Source organism: Pipistrellus kuhlii, unplaced genomic scaffold, assembly GCF_014108245.1.
Source record: "Pipistrellus kuhlii isolate mPipKuh1 unplaced genomic scaffold, mPipKuh1.p scaffold_m20_p_12, whole genome shotgun sequence".
Classification (NCBI taxonomy): domain Eukaryota; kingdom Metazoa; phylum Chordata; class Mammalia; order Chiroptera; family Vespertilionidae; genus Pipistrellus; species Pipistrellus kuhlii.
In genome coordinates, this window is record NW_023425427.1 from 15,086,336 (window position 1) to 15,105,803 (window position 19,468).

Below are 19,468 nucleotides of genomic sequence, written 5' to 3' on the forward strand. Positions count from 1 at the left end.
TCCCCAGCCAGAGCTGTGATGTACTCGAGCCTTGAGAGGAGCAACCACAGCCCTGGCCGTCAGTTACAGAGGGAGACAGCCTGTCCGGTCCTGGCCTCTCGTCTTCCCCTGAGGCGTGTAGACGTGTGGAAAGCAGTCACTGAGTCCTCCCTCTCTGGCCCCCTGCCCCGGCCCACTGCAGCCCTGGCTCAGAATGAGCACAGCCAGCGGTGGGTGGAGGCTGGTGCCTGAATCATCTCACATCCACCTCTCTTTACAGACTTGGACTTTCCTGCTTTGGTACGGTCTGTTCTCTGCTTCAGGATTTGGGCTCTTTCAGAAGTTAGCTCCAGCCCAGCTGGCGTGGCTCAGTGGGTGAGTGTTGACCTATGAACCAGGAGGTCACGGTTCAGTTCCTGGTCAGGGCACATGCCTGGGTTGTAGGCTCCATCCCCAGTGTGGGGTATGCAAGAGGCAGCCGGTCAATGATTTTCCCCCATCAATGATGTTTCTGTCTCTCCCTCTCCTCTCTGAAAGCAATAAAAAAAAAAAAAAAAAAAAAAAATATATATATATATATATATATAAAATTGATTTTTTACAGAGAGGGATAGAGAGTTAGAAACATCGATGAGAGAGAATCATCGATCAGCTGCCTCTTGCACACCCCCTACTGGGGATGTGCCTGCAACCAAAGTACATGCCCTTGACTAGAATCGAATCCGGGACCTTTCAGTCCGCAGGCCGACACTCTATCCACTGAGCCAACCCGTTTGGGCTATATATATATTTTAAAAGAAGTCAGTTCTAGAGTCTCTCAGGGGCGGGTTGCCAGCGTCGGGGTTACTGGTGACTTAAAGGAAAATAATTGCACGTGAATCAGAAAAAGGTCCCTGTGGCAGGTGGCAGGGGAACCATTGTCCCCTTTGCCTGGGACTTTCCCGCTGTTAGCACTGCAGTCCTGGAACCTCCATCCCCATCTCAGCCTCCTCCTCTGGTGGGCAGCGACCGGCCTCTGCTTTGAAGGAGGGACGAAAACTAAGCCTGGGGGATGAGACCCTGCTGCTGGCGGCAGTAAGAGCACCTGGTGCCAAGGAGGGGCAGCTGCAGGGCCTGGCCTATAATGGCAGAGTCTCACTCCGGAGAAGCAGGGTTTCCTCTTCCTGCCCGGAGGGGGGGGGGGGGGCAGGGGGGCTGCGGGCTGAGGAGCTTTCGTTGCCTGCAGGGGGCCTTGTCTTCCGACCCCGAGTCCCGCCCTCTCGGGTGCATCAGGATGAATTAGAAAGGAGCTTTTTATTTATTTGTTTATTTAATATATTCTATTGATTCTTTACAGAGAGGAAGGGAGAGGGATAGAAAGTTAGAAACATCCATGAGAGAGAAACATCTATCAGCTGCCCCCTGCACACCCCCCACAGGGGATGTGCCCACAACCAAGGTACATGCCCTTGACCAGAATCCAACCCAGGACCCTTCAGTCCGCAGGCCGATGCTCTATCTTCTGAGCCAAACTGGTTCTGGCCAGTTTGGGGCCAAGGATAAATCCTACGACAGGTGACAGTTGGTCAGGATTGAAGTCAAGGTGAGGGACCTGCCCATACTGGGTGTTTATTGTGTTATCTTTTTTGGTCTTTTATAGGCCACCTTCAGACAGAATGCTCTGTGCTCTTACAGTAACATTGGTTTATGTTTATACTAGAGGCCCAATGGTTGAAATTTGTGCAAGAAGGGGCCTGCCTTCCCCTGGCTGCCAGCTCCGGCTTCCCTCTGGCACCCGGGACCCGGGCTTCCCTCACAGCCCCGGCTTCATCCAGAAGGCCGCCTGGAAGGACGTCTGGTCCAATTAGCATATTATGCTGTATCTTTTTTTTTTTTTTTTTTTCCGGAGAGAAAGGGAGACGGGGAGAGGCTGAAACATCAATGATGAGAGAATCATTGATCGGCTGCCTCTTGCACAGCCCACACTGGAGATGGAACCCACAGCCCGGGCACGAGCCTTGACTGGGAATCCAACTGTCAATGCTCAGCCACCGAGCCACGTGGGCTGGGCCGTTTTTTTAAAACCAGGAAACTTTTGTGGTTGTAATCTCCCTCTGTTGACGGCGGCAGACATGAGCGTGGTGGTTCGGACTCTCAGGAGGCAGGTCTGGAGCTAGTTCACTCACCACAAGGTCAGGTTTTAGGAAAAAGAAATAAAACTCCAAACGTCAGATGTGGAACCACACACGTATAACGAGACAGTGGTAGCTGGCAGCAGCAGGCATCTACCCATCCCAGGGGTTCCAAGACCAAATCAGGTAATTTCATTCTTTCCCCGAGGCCGGGAATGGTGCGATCGATGAATCACCTCCTGTGCCGCTTTGTACCACTCCGCGTGGGTTTCTTTCCAGCCACCCCCGAGCTAACGCTGGTTCCTCGATGACGGAGGGCTGGGCTGGGAAGACAGGCCTTTGGGGGCAGGCAGGAGAGTTGCTGTGTCTGTCTCTCTGTCCGTCTCTCACCTGTCAGAGAGGAGCGTGTGGCAGGACGAGGGGCCTCTGGACAGGGTTTGCCTTCTGCTTCCTACCTTCATTGATCCTACCCCTGGGATCTTGGTCAGGTTGCTTCTCCTGCACCAAACAGACACCGATCCGCAGGAGAGCTGAGGGCTGGCACAGGCAGCCAGCTCCCCACTGCCAGGCACTAAATCAACTCAGTGGGATGTTAACCCAGAGATGACTAACCCCTTTGGGAGGGGGAAGGGCGGGAATTCACAGCCCACGGAGCCTAATCCTTGGCCTCGGGGGCACTAAGCATGCATGGGACGGAATAGATGCCACCCCTGCTTTGTGCCACGCCTCGGAAAGCCTCAGAGCTCTGGGAGTGGCCGAAGGGCTAGGACTGTGGCGTTGGCGTGGACCCTGCCGGATGGGACCGGGCAGGATAGCAGGGGCGGCACATACACCTGGCCGGGATCCGCCGTTCCGGGCCAGCCCCTGGGCGAGGCTGAGGGCCCGCAATGGCCTGCGTTTCCAGCAAGTGCCTGCTTGTAGGGGAAATAAAGCGCCTGTTCTCTGAATCGCCGAGTCCTTAAGCTCACGCATGCACGGATACACGTGCGTGCACACCCTGGGAGTGAGCCCTGGGTCCTTGTGCATACTCTGGTGGATGCAGTGCTCATGCACAGACTTGCACACGCACAGTGCACACGCAACCGCGCAAAGTTTACTTGCACAGAGGGGTGCACAGTCCCGTATCGTGGGCAAAGGGAGAGGCTGGTGCTGCTCCATCCCCCACTTCTGTGCATTTCCCTCCGTGGCAATAGGTCTGGGCGAACCTTGGCATTGAAGATAAGGCGGTGGGACGGGTCGGGTGGGGTGGGTGGGGTGGGGTGGGGTGGGGAGAGGAGTCTGGGGCCGGGGGCAGAAGGTCGCTGGTGTGCAGGCTGCTCCGAGGCCGGCTTCCCCCGCGGAGGCCACCCGCCCCATTTCCAGGGGGCGTCCACTTAGTTCCCGGAGCCTCGTTCTCCTTCGGGGTGCAGTGGGGGTGGTGACGGTCAGGGGCTGAGGGGGGGGTCCAGGGTTCAGTGCTTGCGAAAGATTACATCTCAGTTGTAATCTTCAGAAACCTGGGGCTGGAGGCTGCAGACCGCAGTTCTGCTCCCAGCTCCACGGCTGACACTGTGACCTCGGGGCCTCACGTCCGGCCGCACCCCTGCATCTGTGATGGGGACCAAGGAGCCCCCACCTGCTCAGCTCAGACAGAGGAAGAAGCACCTGGGGTGGCCCTGGCGCTTAGCAGCCACCCCCACGATGAGCTGCTATTTCCATGGAGGTGTCTGTGAGCTCAGGTGGACTTGTCCGTTTTACGGATGAGAAAAGGGGGGCTTCAGAAGTTAAGTCACTTGCCTGCCGGGCTGGCAAGAGGCAGAGCTGGGACTGCAGGGCAGGCTGGCTGGCTCCGGAGGGCACCGGGTCACCCAGTTGGCTGGGCTGGGAGGGGCGGGGTGGCCGGCCTGCCCGGCGGGATGGTGGATTGGGGATGTGCTGAGGCCTCTCTCCCGTTTCTCTGCTCTTTCCGTGTTCACGCTTGGACGGACGAAAAGCAGGCAGGTCAGCAGTGATCACACGTCATCTCGCTGCGTCTCCCCGGGGCCGTGGAAGGAGCCGCCGAGATGGCCTGTTCCCTGGGTTCACAGCACGTCCCTGTCCCGGGGGCGCCCTCCTCTGTGTCCCCCCGCGAGGCCGCCGTGCACCCCGCTCCCCGGGCCGCGAGCCTCAGCCCCCCTGTCCCCGTGTGTCTCCGCAGATGTCATGGCACCCCCAGTACCGGAGCTCCAAGTTCCGCCACGTCTTCGGCAAGCCGGCCAGCAAGGAGAACTGCTACGACTCGGTGCCCATCACCCACAGCGTCCACGACAATCACTTCTGCGCCGTGAACCCCCACTTCATCGCCGTGGTGACGGAGTGCGCGGGCGGGGGCGCCTTCCTCGTCATCCCCCTGCACCAGGTAAGGGCGCCGGCGAGCCCGGGCCCGGCGGCTCTCGGCGGGCAGCTCGGGGCCGAGGGAGGGTGGAAAGAGCCTGCTCTCTGCCACTGGGCACGGGTTCAAACCCCCCACCGGCCTGCCACCAGCCGTGCGACCTTGAGTAAGACTCGTCTCACCTCTGTGAGCCTTCGTTTCCTCACTGGGAGTTCACCTCTCCGGGGATCTCGGCGGCTGCCTCACGATTCCTGGGATTTCCCCTCTACCCCACTGCAAAAGAATCCGCTCCTGAATAAAATATATATTTCTTAACGCATTGCCAGGCTTGCACCACATCTGAGAAATCTCCAAAGCCACTTCCTCTCCGCGCTAAAGGAAGCCAGCCTTAAGCCACAGCCTGAGGTAGAGAGGGAAGCAGTAAGTGAACAGAAAGGACCAGCTTGTCCTAAGGGCAGGTGCTGGCCGTAGGGGGTGGGCCTTCGGCCTTTGCTGATGTTTAGGTGTTGGGCCCCCACGGGGCAGTTTCTTACAGATTCCCCTAATGGCAGATCTCCTCAGGGGCCTGCGTCTCCGCCTTCAGGGGGCCCTCCGAGGGGTCCGAGCGATGCTGGGTTGGCAGTGCCTCTGGTTTGCAGCAAATGCAGAGACAAGGTCTCTGGAGGAAACAGTTCAGTGTGGACAGGAGTCCCCCAGATTCAGATCAGCGAGTCCATCACCTGAGACCACCCAGCACAGTGGTCGGCAAACTCATTAGCCGACAGAGCCAAGTATCAACAGTACGACGATTGAAATTTCTTTTGAGGGCCGAAAACTGACTTCCGCACATGGGCCACGAAGTTTCAATCGCACTGTACATTTCAATCACATAGGTATTTTGTGAAAGAGCCACCACCCTCAAGGGGCCCAAGAGCCGCATGTGGCTCTCGAGCTACAGTTTGCCGACCACTGACCCAGCACATAAGCCACCAGGAGTGAGACAGAGGACTTCAGAACTAAACATCGAAAATGGGAATCTCATTAACCAGGTGTTCTGCCGGGACCTCCTATACTTGGAATGGGGTGGGGTGGGGGGGGGAGAAAACCAATACTTGTTTTTACCCATGTAGCGCATTGTGTGCATGCAGTGGGTGCTCATACATGTTCATCGGTTGAACAAATCCCCCGGCAGTTGTTCATCCAAATAAACAGGGCGTAATTGGCAAAGGGAATGGCTCACGCAAAGCCAGGGAGCGGGGCCCCTGTGTGGCCCGCTCAGGGAGCGCTGCAGAGAGCTGCTGGCCGGAGCAGACAGACCAGTCTGTCAGGGGAGGAAGGGAAATACCCTGGGGAAGTTCACCGGGGCCCGGAGAGAAGGGCCTTGAACGCCGGGGTGAGGCGTGCGAAGTGTATTCTAGAAAGATGGAATTTTTCAGGCTAGGGGGGAACAGGTGTACGCTGGGATTTACGGAAAGACGTCAAGGTTAGAGCCGGCAGGACCCCCAGACATGGCCTGTTCGGCTACTTATTTCTTCCACGTTCTGGGTGCTTCTAAAAGGCTCTGTCCAGCCCGGCCAGCATGGCTCAATGGTTGAGCATCAGCCTATGAACCAGGAGGTCATGGTTCGATTCCTGAGTTTCAGGCTGGATCTCCAGTAGAGGGGGCAGCCGATCAAAGATTGTCATTATTGATGTTTCTCTCTCTCCCTCTCCCTTCCTCTCTGAAATCAATAAAAAGTGTATTAAAAAATAAAATATAAAATAAAATAAAAGATTCTGCCCACCAAACAAACTATATTCTTAATTAATTACATGTTAATGTGTTTCCCTGATTTTTATGACTCGGACTTTTTCAAAAGTGCCGCGGTTTCTAACTGGCATGAGACGTTCAGTATGGGTAGGTGCTAATAACTGTGATGAGAAAATGAATCGGTTTGATGTGATGGAATGTGACCTGGTTAGAGAGGAGGAGCAGAGGCCTTTCTGGGGAGGTGGCTGTGGGCAGAGCCACTGGAACCCTAGAGGCAGAGCGTTCGGACAGAAGGCACAGCAGGCGCAGAGGCCCTGCGGTGGGAATGGGTTTGGTCCCGTGGTCGGCAAACTGTGGCTCTCGAGCCACATGGGGCTCTTCGGCCCCTTGAGCGTGGCTCTTCCACAAAATTCCCTGGCCTGGGTGAGTCTATTTTTTAAAATATATATATTTTATTTATTTTTTACAGAGAGAAAGAGAGAGGGATAGAGAGAAACATTGATGAGAGAGAATCATCGATCAGCTGCCTCTTGCACACCCCCTACTGGGGATGTACCCGCAACAAGGTACGTGCCCTTGACTTGAACCCAGGATCCTTCAGTCCGCAGGCTGATGCTCTATCCACTGAGCCAAACCGGTTTCGCCTGGGCGAGTCTATTTTGAAGAAGTGGCGTTAGAAGAAGTTTACGTTTAAAACATGTGGCTCTCCAAAGAAATGTCAATCGTTGTACTGTTGGTATTTGGCTCTGTTGACTAATGAATTTGCCGACCACTGGGTTTGGTGATTGAGAAACGAACAGGTGTGTTGTCACATGGCAGGAGCAGTGGGAGGGGGCAGAGGGGGGGCAGGGCTGGGGCTGTGGTGGCCTGGAGGCCAGGGCAGGCATCGGCTCCCCTGAGCGGCCAGCGGGACAGCACTCTGGGGGTGGAGACGCAGCTGTCCTGGGCAGCTGATCGAGGGTAAATGTGCCGTTGGCTCCCTCTGGGCTTTGGAGATAGTATCGTAAGGAGCTTGAGGACACACGGTCATTGCTGCTGGCACAGACCCCCAGGAGCCCGGGCACAGCAGGGGCTGGACTGTCAGAACTCCTGCCTGGGCGTCACGCTGCGATGCTGGTTCGGTGGCTCTGCAGCGGGGCGGGGGGCCTGCATCCCGCAGCCCCAGCGCGGCCAGAGGAAACGCAGGATGCCACTCACATCTGCCCCTCAGATAAGCACCACGTGACTTCTTCTTGCTTCTTTTTTCTTTTTAATTAAACGTTCTTGTTTTGAGATCATCACCCAGTCACTTGCAATAGTAAGAAATAACAGATTCAGTGTGCCCTTCACACACACACACACACACACACACACACACACCCAATAGTAACATCTTGTGAGACTGGAGTTCACCCGTCAGGATGCAGAATGCCGCCAGTGTCCCCGAGGTCCCCCAGGCCACCTGTGTTAGCCACAGCCACTTCCCTCGACACCTTAAGCCTCGACAGCCACTCTGTCCTCCATGTCCACGCTCTTGTCCTTTTAAGAATGCCGCCTGAATGGAATCATCTAGTGCGGAACCTTTCGGGCTTGGCTTTTTTTTTTTCACTCAGCGTCAACCATCCATCCAAGTGGCTGCGTGTTATCAGGAGCCCCGTCTTTTTTATTGCTGAGAGGTATTCCTCCTGGGGTGTGAACGCAGCACAGCTTGTTTAACCATTTACCCGCTGAAGGTCATCTGGATGGTTTCCAGGTTGGGGCTGTTACGAATAAAGCTGCTGTAAGCATCCGCCTACAGGCCTCTGTGGGGACGTAAGTCCGTCTCCAGGTCTGTGGGGCACAGGAGGGCAGAGACTAGGTCATCGCACCTGTGTCCTTTTATAAGGAACCGCCGGGCTCTTTGCACAGAGAATTCCTCAGTTTCGGTAAAATATCGGGGGGAGCATACTCAGGCTAGAAGTCACGTGTGTTGTTTATGTGAAATTCAAATACCCCTGGGCATCCCGTAATTTCTATTTGCTAATTCTGGCGAGTCTTCTCCCAGGTGGTGGCCGCCGCCGCTGCTGATTTATAAACTGCATTTCAGTCCTAGACAGTCACCTCGATCTTTTTTTATCAGTATGAAAAATGTCCAGACACCAACGTAGGTAGGGAACAATATCGCAAACTCCTCGACACCCGGATTCTAGAATTTTCAAGACGGCTCCTCTTGCTTCCTCCATCCCTCTTCTCCTTCCACTGAAATATTCCAAAGCAAACCTTGGACATTTTGTCATTTTTATCCCCACAAACTTTTCAGGATCCAATTCTCAAAAGTAAGTGCATGTTCTGTCTCGACCACAATGCCGGGATCACCGCGCGGACCCTGGCTCCTGGGTCACCAACTTCCACTTCATGTAAAACGTCTCTGATGCCTCATGAGGGCCTCGTTGTGTTTGAATCAGGGTCCAGAATGGCCCCTCAGCGTAGTCTTACGTCACCACATCCAGGGGGAGGCAGCAGGAATGAGAGGCCGAGGGAGGGGAAGGACACAGGTTCTGGTCCCATCAGACTGGGCGGATAGGACAGTTGTGACGTGGGTGCCATCGGCCCATGTTTGAGGGGGAAATCGCCCCATTGTACAGAGGAGATGCTGAGGCTCAGGGACACGAATTCCCCCAGGACCCTGAGCAGTAAGAGCGAGGACCCGAATGCAGCCCAGACACAGGCTCCTTGTTGTTACCAGGGATGACGTCCATCCGGGCAGAGACGTGGGGTACAGAGTGCCATGCGGAGGGAGGGCGGGGAGGAAGGGACGAGTTAGCTGCTTAGTTAATGGACGGAGCGGCTGTGCTGGAAGGTGTCCCGGAAGTTCTGCTCAAAAGGGCCAGGCTGCCCCGGGCGGTGTCAGGTGTCCCAGAGGGAGTGCCTCTGCAGCCGGGGCCCTTCCTTCTGCCTGCTGTGACCCAGGGTGACCCCCGTGGAGGGAGGTGCTCGCAGCCGTGACAACAGAGGGCTGTGCTCAGGGAACAGGGCACGGGCGGGAAGGTCTGGGTCCGTGCCAGGCTGGGCTCCTGACCCTGGGGCCCGCTGGCAGCAGATCCCCTTCTGGAAGGTGGCAGGTGGACTTTGCAGTGAGGTGTGGAGGATGGGTGGGCAGGAGGAAGGCGAGGGCAGGCCGTGGGCGCCGGGGCGTGGCTGGGAGTGGACCCGGCCAGAGGGGACACCAGGGCCTGCAGGGCTGAGTGGACCTGGGGGAAGGTGGATGTTTGCTACACTCTTAGGAGCCGGCCGGACCTCCTCAAGCCTGTGTCCAGCCAGGTCACTCCCCGTCTCAGAGGCCTCCCATGACACCCCACTGCCTGCAGATAAGTCCTGCCTTCCTCACCGAGCTCCCATCGCTGGCCCCGCCGACGGTTTGAATCCCAGAGCCTTCCGTAGCGCCTCCCGTTCCCTCCACACGTAGCTCCGTGTCTAGCAGTGCGAGGCGTGGGCTAGGCCTTTTTTTAAGTCTCTTTTAGTTCTTTGGACCGGTGTAGCCTGGAAAAGAACTCACTCAAGGAATGGATCCTCTGCCTTCCGATTTCCCAGGGGCTGGCCTGCGAGGGGCTGGCCTGCGAGGGGCCGGAAAGGGTGTCTGTGGGTCCCAGAGGACAGAGCAGACAGCGAGGGGAGCAGGAGGGCCACACGGAGGCCACTCCAGGCTCGAAGTCAGAAGTGCTTTCTCACAGTAAATATGGCCTGTGGAGACTTGGAGACGGTAACGCCACGCCCAGCCAGGTTCTCCGAGTTCTGTGAGGCGAGCAGGCGTATCTCCCCTGATTTAGAGCTTGAATCCCCCATAAATCATAGGCCTGGTCCTGGCTGACCGCTGGCCTGAGGGGCGGAGGGCGGATGTGGCCTCCTGATTGTAAATGGCCTGCCCTGCCTGGGCTATTAGCAGCTCAGTCAATAGCCGGTCCGTCTGGCTGATGCTGCTAATGTGGGTCCTTCAGGCACCGAGCAGCCTGCGCCTCTGGGGAGGCCGAGCGGTGGCCGGCCGGCCTCTGCTCTGAGGCCTGGAGGAGCCCGGGCTCAGCTCCGGGAGCTGCCTCATCGCAGGAGCCTGGCCCTGAGCGCCTCCCGGGCTGACCCGGAGCCGTGGGTCTGAATGGGGCTCTGGGCACTTCGCCTCCTGCCAGCCGAGGCCGGCCCACACTCACTCATCCGAGGGCCCTCGGGGCAGGAATTGGGGCATGGCCCTGGGCCAGGGGAGAGATAAAGGCCCTGGAGCAGCTGGGTGTGCCATGGCCCCGATGCCCTTTGACCCAGGAAAAGATGCAAGAGAAGGGAAAGGCTGTGTGCAGGAAGGGGGCAGGACACAGACTCAGAAAAGGCTGAGCACAGGAAGGACCGACCCACAGCTCCCCGCCCTGGGCTGGACCCTGCACAGGACCTGGGCAAGCCCCTTCTGCAGCGGGGGGCGGAGAGAGAGGGGGTGACCCCCTGGGGGTGCCTGCCACCCGTAGGTATGGAGCTGTGCTGGCTTTTTACCACTCCTGGTCTCTCGGAGCCCTTCAAGACCTGCAGTTTTAGGACATTTTTGACTAATCCCAGAAGAACCTGGCTTTTCAGAAAGCCTGGAATTGAACCTTAAATACCTTTTTTATTGTAAAAGTTATAGTTTGTATAGAAAGTTTGGAGGGAAAAAAATTTTAAAGACATAGAAGATGATAAAAACCATTCATTTAGCCCTAACCGTTTGGCTCAATGGATAGAGGGTCGGCCTGCGGACTGAGGGTCCCAGGTTCAATTCTGGTCAAGGGCATGTACCTTGGTTGCGGGCACATCCCCAGGAGGGGGTGTGTAGGAAGCAGCTAATCGAAGTTTCTAACTTTCTATCCCTCTCCCTTCCTCTCTGTACAAAAATCAATAAAATATATTTTTTAAAAACCATTCATTTATCTCACCATCTAGAGATAACCATTAATAACATTTTGGTGTATTTTTGTCCAGTTGTTTTTTTCTCAGTTTTGACATACACATGGATGTGCGTACACTCCCGCACAGACACCTAATAATAGCGGCTCTTACTTGAGCACTTAAACCCATGAGGACATCGCCAGTCGGCTTTCCTGGCACAGTAGCTCACTTTACCCCCATAGAGAGAGGTGATTATTCACTCATTTTATAGATGGGGAAAAGGTAAAATTTGAGCAGACTTGATCATATTTCAGTCCTTGAAAGCTCCCCTGGTGACAGCGTGCAGGCCTAGAGCTTGGACCAGGGGTCCGCGGCTGGACCCGGGTCCCGTCCGTGCAGACCTGAGCCAGGCCCGTGGGCGCAGGGCTCTCACCACAGGGCCCTGGCGCCAGATGCTGCCTCTGCGCGGAGGGGGGGTCGGGGGGGGGGCGATGACGGGGAGCACGCCCTCTCTCTCTTCCCTGTCCAGGGACCTCGTTTGTCAGCCGTGGAGAAGGCGGGACCATCAGAAAGAAATGGAACTTTAGGCCGCCTGCCTCTTTACACATCACTGTCAACACTTGTCCAAATTCTCTCCCTCTCTCTCTCTCTCTCTCTCAATGGGTATGTGAGGGGGTATTTTTTTTTCTGAATTCTCAGAGGGCACATTGCGTCCATCTTTGCCCTTTCTAAGGTGACCAGATGTCCCGCTTTTGGTGGGACAGTCCAGATTTTTAACAATTTGCCCCGAGTCCCGCGATGTTTAAAAAAAAAAGTCCCGATTTTGGGGGGGAGAAATTGGGAGTTTTTAAAAAAGCCACGGGACGCGGGACAAATTGTTAAAAATCGGGACGTCTGGTCACCTTACCTTTACCCCTAAATACTTGAGTGTATTTGGCGATATTCTATAATATAACCTCAGTACGTTATCAAGTTCACATTACAGTAATACTTTAATCTACTGTCCCTTTTCCAATTTGTCAAGTAACATCCTTTGTGGAGTTCCCCCTCCAGTGAAGCGTCCACTCCAGGTGAGGTGTCTGGGACCCTTCTTGAGGGGGTAGAGCCGAGTTGGGCCGTGTGTTTCTGAAGGAGAGCCCAGCACCTCCGCCTCTGTTTGCAGACCTACTGTGATGCATGCATGAAGCCCCCACAACCCAGGGGCTCCGTGGTCTGTCTCCCAGTTTGCCTGGTGTGGCGGGGCAGCCCTGTGTCTGTGTCCATAGCAGCCGCCCTCTCGCAGTCTTAGTAAGCGAGGTCAGGGACACCCTGGTGTCTTCACTCAGCCTCGTGTGGGCCGTCACAGGCTGCCCCACAGAAGCGCAGTGCCCCCTGCAGAGCTGGGAGGTGCGGGGAGGAGCGGAAGTGGGTGTTCCCTGGGTTCACCCTGCCTTGAAAGTGCCTTTTTTTAAAATCCTGAAACTGATGCCCGACTGGTTTGGCTCAGTGCATAGAGCCTCGGCCTGCAGACTGACGGGCCCCAGGTTCGATTCCTGTCAGGAGCATGTACCTTGGTGGCGGGCACATCCCCAGTAGGAGGTTTGCAGGAAGCAGCTGATCGATGTTTCTAACTCTCTATCTATATATCTATATCTATATATAAATATATAGATATATATACCCTGTTTCCCCAAAAATAAGACAGTGTCTTATATTAATTTTTTCTCCCAAAGTTTCACTAGGTCTTATTTTCAGGGGATGTCTTATCTTTCTATGTTCTAAGTCTTATTTTTGGAGGATGTCTTATTTTCAGGGAAACACGGTATATATATATATATATAATTTTTTTAAATTATATATATATATATATATATATATATATATATATATATAATTTTTTTTTTTTTTAATCCTGAGACTGTTGACTCTGCGAGGTCAAATACGATGTCTTCAGCTCCCCCAGCACTCGCAGAGTGCTGTCTCCCACGTTTCTCCTGAAGATCTGCTGAATGAAGGGTGTGGGCCGTTTTCCTCTCCGCTGCCTCTGTCACTCAGATAGGAGAGCAGTCGGGGGGCAGGGGGGGCATTCTGGTGGGCGGGCTCTGGGCGGAACCCGAGGCCGATGGTGCACAGGCAGGGGAGCGCCTGGCCGGCTCCGTGTGCTGCCAGGACCGTGCAGTGCGGGGTGTACAATGCGTGTGCTGGTCGCCGCCTGCTCCCGTGTCTGTGCCTGAACCCGTGCGGCTCCCCGTGGCCCAGGAGATGCCCCAGCGTGTCGTTGAATAGTGGTTGGGAATTTCAGCCTCAGGGCCACATGGCATGCGCTCCGTGACCTGTGTGTCCCCTTGAATCCACTCAGGAATTCTCAGCAGGCAGGGGGAGAGGGGATGGGGAGGGGGTCCTTCCTTTTTAAACGAACTATACTTCACAGACCGTAAAGCTCACCATTTGTAAGTGTAAGCGTCAGGGGGTTTAGTATCTTCCATGGTTGTGCAGCCAATCACCACTCTCTCATGTCCAAGTCGTTTCGTCACCCAAAAAGAGACCCGGGACCCGTTCGCAGTCCCTCCCCATTGCCCCTCCCCGGAGCCACTCACCCGCTTCCGTCTCTGAGGCTCTACCTGTTCTGAATTTTTTATATGCAGTCCGTCAGGGTTTTCGATGCCAGGTACCCGGGGATGTGATAATATGCTCAAGCAATGAAACCACATCTGCTGCAGCATCTAAGTGGCTTTTGCCCTCTGACCGATTCACTTAGCGTGTTTCCAAGGCTCATCCATGTTGCAGCTTGCATCAGTACTTCGTGTGTTTTTTTTAACTGAATAATATCCCTTTGTATGAATACACTACCTTTTGTATACCCATTCACCTGTGGATGGACATTGTTTCCACCTTTGGACAATTTTGAGTAATGTTGCCGTGAACATTGATGTACGTGTTTTTTGTAGTCGTACATTTTCGTTTCTCTTGGGGATATCCCTATGAGCGAAATAGTAGGGTCGTATGGTAGCTATGTTTTCCCCTTTTGAGGACCTGCCAGACTGTGCTCCAAGGTGGCTGCACCAGTTGTGCCTCCCCCAACAGTGTGTGTGAGGGAATGTCCTTCTACCGGACTCCTCCTGTGAGCTGGGCCTGAATCCATCACTGTGCCAGGCCCTCTCCACACCCGGCCTCCCAGGACCCGCACGCCAGCCCTGGGGCGTGCCTGTGCCATTTCACTGAGGAAGACCCTGAGGCTCAGAGCAGGGATGTGACTCTGAGGGGTGAGTCCTGGAGTCACACCCGGTTCTTCCCCTTACGTCTCCCTGTCTACTGAGTGATTGCTGACTGAATGAATGACCAGCGGAGGATGCTAAAGTGATCCCTGACCGGTTTGGCTCAGTGGATAGAGCACCCGCCTATGGACCGAAGGGTCCCGGGTTCGATTCTGGTCCAGGGCATGTACCTTGGTTGTGGGCACAGCCCCAGTGGGGGGTGTGCAGGAGGCAGCTGATGGATGTTTCTCTCTCATCGGTGTCTCTAACTCTCTCTCTCTCCCTTCTTCTCTGTTAAAAAAATCCATAAAATATATATTTTAAATATATATATATATATATAAAATAAACCCTCACTCCTCCTGGGCATTGTTTTGCAGACAGGAAAGTTGGACCCCCACTACCCAAAGGTCTGTGGGCACAGAGGGAACGTCTTAGACATCAAGTGGAACCCGTTTGACGACTTTGAAATCGCCTCTGCTTCTGAAGATGCCACGGTGAGTGTCGGCACGTAAGGCTGTTCCCTGACCGAAACGGGTGGGATTGGGGAAGAGGGGGATGGAACTCAGCTCTGATGCTCCCGACTCCTTCGTCCTTCATGAGGTGAGGTTACTGTGTGGGAGGGGAGTCATTTAGATTTTGACCTTGGGGCATGACCCCTTCTCTCCTTGGGCCTCAGTTTCTCCACCTCTAAAATGGGCATAGTAGCTCCAACTGCCTGGTGAAGATCCAGTGAGGTTCGTGAATTCCACTGGGGAAGTCCCTCTTCTGGGGGAACTCTGAAACACCACGAGGAGCAATTCCACTGTGGCCAGAAGATACCGTGCCACTTACAAACAGCAGTGAAGCAGATTTTAAAAGGATTAGAGTGGGAACCACATATGAATATGGACACCAAAACCACCCCACAGCTTCAATCCCACCAACTTTTTTGAGCTCCTGTTCTGTACCAGATACCTATTCCTTGTACCCACAACGTTCAGTGTTATTTACTTATAATTTTTATTCTAGGCCAATTCTAAAACGTGGTGGGTATAGCTTAAAACAAAAGATACAAATATGGTCAGGAGATTCAAGTACGGATACATTTCATAGTTCCCATTTATTGTGGGCCCACTGTGTTCCTCGTTACTCATATCATTTCACTCAGTCTTCCCGTCACAGCAACCTCACAAGGTAGGACCATTTCCTGATGTATAGAAGCTGAGGATCTTGAGGTACGGATACAGACCTCAAACTGAGGACTTACTTCTTTTCTCACTGCATGATGCCAGTTCTCTAAAGTGCAGCAGCCACAGAGGGAGGAAGTGAGGAAATAATACTCGAAACGTTGGCAATGGAGGGTTGTAGGTTTAGCTCAAGAGCTGCCTGGCAGCCAAGGCAAAAAGGGAAATAGGTTGTACTGCAGAACCCTCACTGTCTGATCACAGGAAGCACAGCAGTTCATCAAGACAAGCAGGCAGAAAATTCTCAGTTTCCCGAGGGGATCCTGAGGAACACAAAAGGGGCCCCTTTCAAAGGGTCTGCCCTGTCCTGCTGCGGGGATGGTGTTGGCTGGCTCCCTAGTGCCTGGAAGATTCAGTACAAACCCTTCTTCTGGCCATTCAGGCTCCAGCCTGGGCCTTTGAGACCAGGGCAGGAGGAGACCACTGTACTTCGAGGGATGTTCTGTGCCAGAAGGCAAATTTGCTCTGGCACCCTGCCCGAGAGTCAGGCCCGCTGCCCATCTACCCACAAATGACCTTAGGTCATTAGGATGGCACAGATTACCGGGGGGCCGATCGGGAGGCCTGGGACTCACCTCTGGTCAACGCCGGCCCTGCTTGGGCGGGAGGACCTTGGCGAGGCCCTCCCTCTGAGGTGCCCCAGCTGCCCCTCCCCGGAGGGAGAGGTGGATGCAGAGCAAACGCCCCACCCCTTCTGGCTGGCCCTGCCCCTTCTGCTGGCCCCGCCCCTTCTGCTGGCCCCGCCCCTTCTGCTGGCCCTGCCCCTTCTGCTGGCCCCCGCCAGCCCTTAAGGCACATGTGTCAAACACAAGGCCCGAGGGCCAAATCCGTCCCGCCAGGCCTTGCAATGTGGCCCGCACCGCGCTGTCATCACTGCACTCCGCTGCGTTTCCATCACAATGACAGTTTATGACTGTTCAGTAAACCATTCGGCCCGCGATTTAGGCTGGATTTTAGATTTTGGCCCCTTCTCTGATTGAGTTCGACACACCTACCTTAAGGTGATGGGGTGCCAGGGCGACCCTGGCTGACAGCCCCCTGGGCCACGTATCCCCGGCAGATCAAGATCTGGGCCATCCCCAAGCAGCTGCTGTCGAGGAACTTCACGGCCTACAGGAAGGAGCTGGCCGGCCACGCCCGCCGGGTGGGCCTGGTGGAGTGGCACCCCACGGCGGCCAACATCCTCTTCAGCGCCGGCTACGACTACAAGGTGGGTCTGTGTGCGCTCCCCGGGGCTGCCCGAGTGGACGGAGGGGCACGCCCACACGGCCCCGGAGACTGGCCGTCCTATCGCCAGGCGTGCGGAGGCCTGGCTTCCTCCGGGGGCTCCGAGGAAGAATCCTCTGTGAGTCTCCCAGCTCCCGCTGGCTCCCGGCACGCCTTGGCTCGTGGCCGCATCCCTCCCACCTGCCTGCGTTGGCACGTGGCCTCCTTTTTCGTCTGTCTGTGTATTTTCTCTTCTTTTTTTTGTTTGTTTGTTTTAATATATTTTATTGATTTTACACAGAGAGGAATTGAGAGGGATAGAGAGTTAGAAACGTCGATGAGAGAGAAACATCAACCACCTGCCTCTTGCACACCCCTCACTGGGGATGTGCCCGCAACCAAGGTGCGTGCCCTTGACCGAAATCGAACCCGGGACCTTTCAGTCCACAGGCCAACGCTCTATCCACTGAGCCAAACCGGTTTCAGTTTTTCTTTTCTTTTTTATAAGGACACCAGCCAGCGCAACTCGGGTGGCTCAGTGTTTGAGCATCGAATATGAACCAGGAGGTCATGGTTCCATTCCTGGTCAGGGCACATGCCTGCGGTTTGGGCTTGCCTCCCAGGAAAGGGTGTGAAGGAAGCAGCCGATCAGTGATTCTCTTTCATCATGGATGTTTCTCTCTCTCCCTCTCCCTTCCTCTCTGAAATCAGTAATAATATTTTTTTTTAAAAAAGGACACCAGCCATTGGATGTAGAGTAAAGTGACCAGACGTCCCACTTTTGGCGGGACAGTCCTGATTTTTAACAATTTGTCCTGCGGGACGCGAGACAAATTGTTAAAAATCAGGATGTCTGGTCACCTTAATTTAGGGCCCACTCAAAGTCAGTACGCCCTCATTAGAACTAATCCCATAAGCAAAGGCCTATTCCAAATAAGGCCACACTCTGAGGCTCCAGCTGGACGTGAGTTTGGGGAGGACACTGTTCAACCCCGCAGTCTGCCTGGAGGGGGTGGGCTGGGCCCTGGGGAGGGGGAAACCCATGGTGAGGGCAACTGAGAGTCCATTCCGACTCGCCTCTGACCTGCAGTGTGAGCCGGGGAGTCCTTGTCTTCTCCAGCCTCCGTGTCTCCATCCGTACACAGATGGAGCTGGTGTGACCACAGCTGTGGCTTTTCAACTCTTCCCTTCACAGCTCTGTGGGGCTTTCCTGAGGCGGCTGAGGGGCCTCTGTGTCCGGTAAAACGGAAGCGGTGGGGAGGGCGTCTCTCCCTTCAGGCCAGAAATACTAGGTGGGGTGTGTGTGCAGGGACTGCTTGGGGTAGTGCCGGTTCTTCTGTACACAACGCCAGGGGGCGCTGTTCCCAGCACGGGCTATGGGGATGGATTGCCCTGGAGCTGTGTGCAGTGCAGCCACACTGCTCTCAGAGCCCGCGCAGCCAGACACGGCTGTTTGTCTGTGCGAGGTGGGAACTGCGGTTTGAAACCCCTGGACTAGCTGGTCCCCCATGTTCCCTTTTTTTTTTTTTTTTTTTTTTAATATATTTTATTGATTTTCCACAAAGAGAAAGGGAGAGGGATAGAGAGCTAGAAACGTTGATGAGAGAGAAACATCGACCAGCTGCCTCCTGCACACCCCCTGCCAGGGATGTGCCTGCAACCAATGTACATGGCCTTGACCGGAATCAAACCTGGGACCTTTCAGTCCGCAGACCGACGCTCTATCCGCTGAGCCAAACCGGTTTTGGCCCCCCAGGTTCTTAGCGTGGATGTCTCATTGCTCCCAGGCAGAGGCAGATGGTATTTTTTTTTTTTTTCTTCACGGCCAAGACAGCCTGACTCCCGGCTCTCCCCTCCCACCACGTGGCAGCTTCAAGCCGGCAGATCCACGCTCCCAGCGGAGGCCTCTGGGCCAGACTGCCATCTGTGGCTTCCCCCCGGGGATACCGTGTTTCACTCCAGCCCGGCCGGCGTGTGACTGCGGGGCCCGGGGCGGGAGGCCGCGGCGCTCAGCGCCGGCTCTTTGCCGTGCAGGTGATGGTCTGGAACCTGGACACAAAGGAGTCTGTAATCGTGAGCCCCGTGAAGACAATCGACTGCCACCAAGACGTGATCCTCTCTATGTCCTTCAACACCAACGGCAGCCTGCTGGCCACCACCTGCAAAGACCGCAAGATCCGGGTCCTGGACGCCCGAGCGGGGACCGTCCTCCAGGTCAGTGCTAGGCTGGAGGGGTCCGAGGAGCAAGGAGTGGAGCGGAGAGGGTGGAGGCTTCTGAGAACAGGGCAGTCATGCTGTTCATTGACAGCAATGTAAGTTCTGCCCAAGCCTTCCCATTTTTCAGATGGGAAAACTGAGGCTGAAGAGAGGCTAAGCGACATGCCCACATCGAAAGCTAGTATTGAGTCCGGCCTCACACCCAAACTTGTCAGTGTGCCTCAGCTCTGTCCAGGGGCATGGCATGGGTCAGAGGCCTCAGGGTACCACCGCTGACCTGCTGTGAGACATGGCCGTAGGCAAGCCCGTGTAGGTGGCCAAGCCTGTGTTTCCTCCTCTGCAAGAACAGGCTGTTCCTCTCTCCCCTCAGAGCATTAGACCAGACAGCCCAGCCCCGAGCTTTGCATACGGTGTGTGCTCAGTAATCTCCCCACGAGAGCATGGAACCGGGCGAACATTCGCCTCCTGCGGCTCAGACACACAGCCCTGGAGGGGTTCTCCGGGCAGAGCGGGGTGAGGAGGGCAGGCGTTCCAGGTGGAGCAGCAGCGTACACAGA

The 19,468-nt window shown here is 55.3% G+C and overlaps 1 protein-coding gene across 2 annotated transcripts in view; it reads left to right on the forward strand.

The window, feature by feature from the left end:
• Positions 1-19,468, forward strand: part of CORO2A (coronin 2A) — a 46,330-nt gene that overhangs the window by 16,911 nt on the left and 9,951 nt on the right. For both annotated transcript variants that reach the window (XM_036433229.2, XM_036433231.2), the window contains exons 2-5: positions 4,267-4,467; positions 14,643-14,759; positions 16,549-16,698; positions 18,729-18,908. In XM_036433229.2, coding sequence (XP_036289122.1) covers positions 4,267-4,467; positions 14,643-14,759; positions 16,549-16,698; positions 18,729-18,908 — 648 coding nt within the window. The remainder of the gene's footprint in view (positions 1-4,266; positions 4,468-14,642; positions 14,760-16,548; positions 16,699-18,728; positions 18,909-19,468) is intronic.